At 37.7% G+C, this 7,693-nt stretch overlaps 3 protein-coding genes across 6 annotated transcripts in view; 1 reads left to right on the top strand and 2 right to left on the bottom strand.

Annotated features, from left to right (window-relative positions):
* The first annotated feature begins 729 nt into the window (after positions 1-729).
* LOC106297787 lies at positions 730-1,282 on the top strand. Its single transcript, XM_013733956.1, has 2 exons — positions 730-969; positions 1,145-1,282. Exons 1-2 carry the CDS (start codon positions 760-762, stop codon positions 1,280-1,282), a joined length of 348 nt encoding a protein of 115 aa, XP_013589410.1. The 5' UTR covers positions 730-759.
* A 356-nt stretch (positions 1,283-1,638) lies between these two features.
* LOC106299938 (uncharacterized protein At3g43530-like) lies at positions 1,639-3,911 on the bottom strand. Its single transcript, XM_013735958.1, has 4 exons — positions 3,547-3,911; positions 2,576-3,319; positions 2,343-2,504; positions 1,639-2,208 (listed from the first exon to the last, which is right to left on the bottom strand). The coding sequence occupies exons 1-4, from the start codon at positions 3,862-3,864 to the stop codon at positions 1,924-1,926; spliced, it is 1,509 nt and encodes a 502-aa protein (XP_013591412.1). The 5' UTR covers positions 3,865-3,911; the 3' UTR covers positions 1,639-1,923.
* Positions 3,912-3,975: 64 nt separating this feature from the next.
* LOC106299940 (nodal modulator 3-like) overlaps positions 3,976-7,693 on the bottom strand; it is an 18,130-nt gene continuing 14,412 nt past the window's right edge. The window contains exons 7-9 of one of the 4 annotated variants that reach the window (XR_001261926.1): positions 6,856-7,133; positions 6,682-6,754; positions 6,137-6,579 (exon numbers count right to left, since the gene is read on the bottom strand). Coding sequence is in view for 3 of the 4 variants with exons in the window: in XM_013735960.1 (XP_013591414.1) it covers positions 4,200-4,255; positions 4,688-4,817 (186 nt within the window). In the remaining variant the exon portion in view is untranslated. Of the gene's footprint in view, positions 4,280-4,687; positions 4,818-5,305; positions 5,442-6,136; positions 6,580-6,681; positions 6,755-6,855; positions 7,134-7,693 lie in introns of those variants that run through there. The other 3 variants (XM_013735960.1, XM_013735961.1, XM_013735963.1) reach the window with 3 other exon arrangements.

Raw genomic sequence — 7,693 nt, forward strand, 5'->3', positions numbered from 1 at the left:
TAAGTTTACTTACTTATGTTTCCCTGTATTGGAACCTATGTATTTTCTAAGTCTGTGCACTGTCGAACTTATGTTGCAACTGTGGAAAACCACGGAAAACTAGTAAAACAAGGAGTTACTATGATCGTAAATAACATCATCCCCTCTAATCCAACATAAAATTGTTAATGCACAAACACATTCACTTGACTACTCCCCTAATTCATCAACAGAAACTCCTCCTGAAATTATATTAGTGAAATAAACTAAACTAATTCATCGTCATCACATTTTCTATTATGCATTGTATAGTCTTTCCAAGTTCATTTTCTTAATAAGAGCAGCTTACAAAGGACTATTCTACAATTCTCGTGCTTTCGAAAATATTCTTGCACTTATCAATTAAACTTGAATGGTAATGAGGGAAAATAACAAGTAAAACCTTCTTCACCAATTTAAATTATACGTAAAACTAAAAAATGTTGAAATCACAAAAAATAGAACTATGAAGAAATTTGGTAACACCTGATACTTCAGTATAACTATGAGCAAATATTTGGGGGGGGGGAACTAAAAAAAAATTTCGCGCCTAATCGATAATATTCCAAAAATTTCAATTATTTCGGTCAAAAAGTAGACTCTCTCTCTCTCTCTCTCTCTCTCTCTCTCCTCTGAGACAAATCCTCTCCTCTCTCTCTCTCTTTACTCTCTTCTCATCTCGTTGATATCTACCTCCCTCCCTCCCTCATCTTATCTATTTCAAAATTCTCTCTACTGACGATGACTCACCCGTACCAAGAGATGAAGGACATGAAGAAACACAAGAAACACTACGACATGTTAGGCTACATTTGCGATGCCCAGTATGGAATTCCTACCCGTTGCCCATGTGGTGGTGAAATCAAGACAGATGTTTCTCCAAATCCTAAGTATCGCCACGATTTCGATACCTTGCCTGGGAGTAGGTACTTCACCTGCAAGAATTATGAGGTAATTTCCTTCTTTGTAGAACTATGTTAAACTTAGTTATACTCTGGGTAAAACAAATTTAATTAAACTTAGTGAAACTTAGTTATACTCTGCGTAAAACTGTGTTAATCCTACTGAGTGAAACCTAGTCATACTCTTGGTAAAACTGAGTTATACTATGCGTGAAACTGTGTAGGACGATGGGATGCACTTTCGTCAGCCATGGGCTTTTGGTGTTGAGGATGAAGTGAGGCGCCTAAGGATGGAGGTGAATGATATGGCTGAAGAGATTGCTAAGCTTAAGAGGATTATTACCTCTACCTCTCGTCCATGAGATTCTCAAATCTCAAGTTCTTACTATGGATGTGCTAAAAATAAGAACTTTGCTTTGTATTCCCTATCTATTTCCAGTTTCGGTTACAAGTCTTTTTTTTGTTCTGTTAAGACTTGTATAAGTACTACTAGGTTTGTTCTGTTAAGTCTTTGAATCTTATCTAATGTTAGACTTATTATGTGGTTATGTTAAGAACTTTGTTTGTCTTGAGTGTTGGCTTAGTGGATTTCATTTCAAATGGTAATATGTCATAGAATTATCATTCACCTAAAACGAGACAAATCTAATAATAACATTACAACACTAATATGACATAACAACTTAGTCATAACATAGTTAAAGTTGTAAATCCACATCACAAAAAAGATAAACATTAAGACTTCGTTTGTCTTTAACAAAAAAAAAACGATTAACATAAAACATCCAGAGACTTTGTTTCACTCAACTCCACTTGACTTCACTTGGTTTTCTGTTTTTTGCCTTTCCCCACAGACTTCTGGGTTTTCTTTCTTTTGTCTTTCCCTAGTGATTCTGCTTCTTCAACCTCTACTACTTTCCCTTGTGCTTCCTTGACAAACTCCTCAAGCGGGGCAATCTCCCATCCAGCTGGTCAACTTTCTTGTCAATTTTCCTCATCAGTTTCATTGTTTTTTCAGCATATTCATAACATCTCCCAGCTGAATCGACTGCTCACCTACTTGTACTCCATCCCCTGTTGCATCTTCAATCGGTTCTGGCTGTTTTTCACGCCCAGCTACATCTTCGTCGAACATGTCTTTAAAAAAAACCTTCTGCCGTGCATCCAGACACTTCTCCCAACTGTCCACAGCTATATCAGATTGATCAACATTGTCTTCATCTTCCATAATCTCATCCAAAAGGCTTTCTTCTCGTGGAGTTTTGGTGGGGATGATGCTGTCAATAACCTATCACACACATAAATAAATTTAAAACTTAGCAATTTCTAATGTCTAAAAAGAAAATAAGTTACTACCTTACTTCTACCACAGTTTCACTTTATTCCTACCCTAGTTCTACCACAGTTCACAGGAAGACTTACAGTTGTGTTACCCAGTTCCTTGTTTATCACAGAAAGTGACACCCCTGTCATTCCATTTCGTTTAAAGTAGGACTTGCACATCCTCGGACAGTCGCGACCAGCTCCAACCACAGGCTCTCTGAACGCTATTCCTAGCTTCGGAATTGCCTCGAATGCAAGAAGCTGTTACACACAACATTTTTGCATTAGTAAACAACAATGTTGTCAGACTGGTTTAATGGGATTTTGCATACCTCTAATGGAACACAGAAACCTGGTAGCGGCCATAATGTTTTCTCTTTCACCACCCCTCCAAAATGCTTCATTGTGTGAGAGATCTCCTTCACCATGTAATCATAGGAAAATCTCCCCCACGGAAAGGACTTGCAGTACTCAAGATCATCCACTGCTCTCTGGAACACCTCCAATACATCATTAGCCTTGTGTCCAACCTTCGTTTGCGCACAAACAACCGAAGCTAAGAAGAATAGAACCGCCATCTTCAGTCTGTCTTTGTGGGGTCCCATGTTCACCAGCTTCTTCTTAACATCCTCTAACCTTCTCGGTTCTCCTTCCTTGAAATGACGATCAACGAACCTCGTCCCACCAAGCTCTTTGTAGCCGAGAGGATAGTTCTGGCAGAATAGCCCAGATATCAAACCATGTTCCCTCAGCTCGTAACGGATTGGAACCCCATTGACAATGAACCACACTTCTCTCAGCTTCTCGCTACCAGCAGTACGCAACAACAACATCCACATTCCCTGAACCCTGTGGTTAGTCTCTATCTTCATGTGGAAAATGTGTCTGAATTGAGGATGCTCCGTGAACCAGCTCATCTCCGCGTTAGACAGCTTGGGTTTCAGATTTTTTAGCGTCTTAATCGCGCTAGCTATCATACACCTTGTCCCTAGCTTTATTTTTTTTCTGTACTCGGTTGGCTTGAAGAACATGCTGGTTGGTTTGATTGCCTCGGTTGCCACATTTCCATTCAAACCCTGCAAGTTATACCAAAGTATTCACCACGTTATACCAAAGTTATATCCAAGTCATACTAAAGTTATATCCAAGTTAGTTATATCCAACTTATATCTAAGTTATATCCAAGTTATATCTGTTTACACAATTTCAGTTTACTTCTACCAAAACTAACATGCTATTCCTATACTTCCCCTAGTATTACTAGCATTAACACACTCAATTGAAAATTTGTTACATTTGTTACCTCTGGTTCAGGTGGATTCCCGGGTTCAGGTGGATTCTCATTGTCATCTCCATTTGCTAACTCTTCTCGGTCATTTTCTTCTTCAAACCCTTCATTCTCATTATCCTTTCCTTCTTCGTCTTCATTTCCTTCTCCGTCCGTCACCATTTCTTTCTCCAGAACCTTCAGTCTCTTCCTTCTCATCTGCTTCTTCTTGTTCTTCTTCAGCATCTTCATTCTCCTGGCTAGAACCATCGGAACGGTCGTCATGATCATTCTCTTCCTCTCCAGAACCGGCTTTCTGATTCTCTTCATCTCCAGAAGAAGGGGTTTCCTCATTCTCTTCTTCTTCAGATTCAGTCCCAATCGCCGGAGTTGCTGGAGGAGCTGGAGGAGATGGGCCAGCAGGACCTTTGTTCACTGTCGCTGGAGCAGTTTCTAAAGCCACATCACTCGGCTCCGTTATCTCTGCCGTACTCTCCCTCGCGTCCTCACTCGTCTTCTCCGCCGAGACATCCGTCGTCTTCTCCGTCGAGACATCCGTCGTCACCTCCGTCGAGACATCCGTCGTCTTCTCCCTCGAGTCAACAACTCCGTCGTCTTTGCCGTTCCCGTCGATTCAACATTCTCCGTCGTCGTCTTCTCAATATTATCGGAGGCCGTCTTTACAAACTTCACTTTTCGAACCTCTTCCTTCGTTGGATTATCCTTCCTCTTTTAGCACACCACACTGCAATTTATTTAGCACACCACACTGCAATTTATTGTATTTGACAGCTTAAACTAAAGACTGGAAGAGCTGGCAAATCATACTGCTATGCCTAAACTACGTACATGTTTGGTTTTTGTTCTTCTCTGTAAAGAAGCGCGCTGTATGTGATCTAATCATTTTACCTTTAAAAAGTTTACATGCTAACCTTAGTGAAACTTGAGTTTTTTTTCACGACTACGCATTGTTTATAGGCATTTTCAAGTTCACTTGAACAATACTGATCATACCATTCTTTGTTCTACTAACAAACTGACTTAAATGTGGCACACACAAACTATATAATTATTTAAAACGAGTTAATCATTACAATTAGACAGTGGTATGGTGCATTTCAATTTCAAGGTTGAACTTTAAAAGGTTATTCAAAATTAAGAAAATGTTGTTGCCTACCTGGGATTTGGACTGTTCTTCTCCACCTTCTTCCCATACTCTCAACTCTGATTAAAGCCGTCGTCGAGCACTTCCCCATCAGACTATGTCTTGAATGCAACTCTCTCTGTAACTTTCTTCTTTTGGTTTTCTTACATAATAAAATAAGATAGAAAACAAATAGATTTAGCATAGAATAACCTGTAAAATAAGTAATCAGAGGCTTCATGTTTTACTGTCTTTTGAACCCAATAATTGAACCATAATTAACTATAGTTGACTACTTATTTATACTACTTACTGCTTATCATAAAAACTATATTTTTATTTGAAAAATTCTAAAAGTTTTGATTTAGTTTTATAATTTATTTTCTAATTTGTATAGTCAAAATATATATGTATTATAATATTTTATATAAAGGTTAATGTTTAATAAACATACAGAATAGTCAGAAAATTAATGCATGCATAATGAGATGAATAAATACAGGGTTTGATTGGTTGATGCCGTGGTTTTATCTTTTTTGCTCTAAGATTTAGGCTTTAGATTTTTAGTTGTATTTTTAAACTTTTTTGATGTATAATTTTTTTTTCCAAAGCACCGAATAAAGTTAGCGTCCAGAAACTACAACTACTCACATGGAAAATTCATGGCTGATGGAAAAATACTGCTTCTTTTCTAGCTGCTGCAGCCAACAAAAATGGATAAATCTGACGCTGTAAATAGCAGCATTGGCGGTCTCGGCATTTTGTGTCTTCGGAATTTGTTAGCGACCTGTGTTTTTCTTCAAAACATGTTCAATTTGCTTCCATCATAGTATATTTATTTTGACGCAATCGCCGAACGCAACGTTTTATAAAAGAATATGGCTAATATATTTCCTTTATAAAGTGTTGGCTGTATATTCAATTCTTAAACAAAAACATGATTACTTTAAAAGATGACCATAAAAATAAAAGGTGTTATCCACAGTTTCTACAACATCTTCCAATCAACCTCACTATTTACTGCAAATAAGAACTCCAAATACAGGCGAAACACAATAACTAACCAACAAATAATTACACGTGTATTACTTGATGAACATAACAATTTCTCCATTCTAATATAAATTTGAACTATTAGTTTATTTACTCGCCCGCCCGTAGGGCGGGTTTACTCTAGTTAAAGAAGTAAACTGCGTCACTTTTTCAACTTGCGATACGAAACTAGTATGTTTTTTCAGCTTCTTCTCTTTTTAGAAAGAACTTTTTGTTCGTAAGAATGGTAGATAATTTTTATAAAAAAATTAGGTGAAAACAAAATTTAATATTTTTCACAATATCTCTATTGTTAATTTTATTTGAATAGGGCCCCTGAAATGCCAGGTCCGGCTCTGCCCTTAAGAGAACGACGTCGATTTCAATCGTCGCGTTCTTATAAACTGTGCGGCTGTTTACACTTCAGGATAGACTATAGTTACTAGTTGATAATCCTTATGGAGTTCAATTCTTATAAATCAGAGAGGAGAAATCATAATGGGCGACTACAAAAAAACCACTATTTAACGAAACTTGGTCTCTATTCTCTATATAGATAGTCCTTCGAAAGTAAGCAACCCTTAGATCAAGCATCCAATAATTTTGCATCTAATCGACCAATCTCCAAAACATGAAAAGCAAAATGCTCTCCTATGTCTTCTCATTAGCTTCATCTTGTTGTAGACTACCAGCGTCCAGATCTGAACACTGTAGCTCACTTGATAAGTACAAACGTTCACTTAGTCTCCCACATTTGCGTACTACACCAGTGTAGTTGGTAAATGCTTCAGAAAGTCTTCTTTCTAGCGACAGCTTTTCGAGGTTCTCTCTTGATAGATGCAGTGAACCCGGGAGACGACATCCCAACCGTGGCTTGGTAAATCTCTTTCAACCTTTTTTATTAATAATAGCATGTCAATATATGTATAATTACTTTACTATCCATTGTTAAAACCTTTCAAAGTTAGAAAGTTACAAACAAATTATATTATTACCTGGGGATGCTGATGAACAGAGCAATTGCCGCAATGCCAGTAACCAGTGGCAATATAGCTGCAGGCGTCACTTCTTGAAACCCAATACAGTGAGAAAGGGAACCAAAATAAACCTCAAACTATTGGAATGTGAAAATTGAAAATGTGGAAGACGGTGTATATTATATAGCTTACCTGACTCTGATGATCTGCCACGATGCTGTATCGAAGTGGACCGACATGGATCTGGGCATTTGTCTCGAAATCCACTTCGATGATCTCTGACACTACTTTATGGGAGCCTAAAGGACGGTTGGATTTAAGCTGCACAAGGTGTTTACCTCTGGACAAGCCTTTTACTTGGAAGAAGTTGGAAAGTGGTAGAGGAAAGACATTCTCTGTTTTAGATTCATCAGTGGCTGATTTGATCTCCACTAGCAGGTTCATGTTTAGTTCTTCGTTCTGCTTTCCTTCTACATTGTTGACATGAAGAATTAAACAAAGGAAAATGTCGGCAAGATTAAATAAAGAAGTAGTGGAGGAAGTGGGAGGAACGGCCATATCACTTACCAAATGGGGAGGAGCGGCCAGTCCACTGCTAGTTGTTTATTCTTCCACCACTGAGTGCTTATTGCTTTTGTTTTCTTTAAATACATCATGTATGTTACACAATTAAACATACAATTCAATATAAACATTTCTTTCATTCTCTCAATCTCGCAAATCCTCTCATTCTCTTAATTTCGCAAATTTTTCTTCTCTCTCAAATACTTACGGTTACTTCACTCCTTTCTTACTTTGTTCTAGTGCTTCATCACGGTTAAAACACTTAGAAGCTCTCATAATTCCACAAATTATCATGGTATCAGAGCAGCAACACTCTTGAAACCTTTCTAAATTCCGCAAAATCAAAACTCTGTTTTTAGTTCTTGTTGTTCTTCGTATTCTTGCGGCATTTACCCAGAAAAAAAAACTTTACCTCTGACCAAGTAAATCCTCAAGATGGAGAACAACAACAACAATAACAACAACC

Source organism: Brassica oleracea, chromosome C6 (genome assembly GCF_000695525.1).
Source record: "Brassica oleracea var. oleracea cultivar TO1000 chromosome C6, BOL, whole genome shotgun sequence".
In the NCBI taxonomy this organism is placed as follows: domain Eukaryota; kingdom Viridiplantae; phylum Streptophyta; class Magnoliopsida; order Brassicales; family Brassicaceae; genus Brassica; species Brassica oleracea.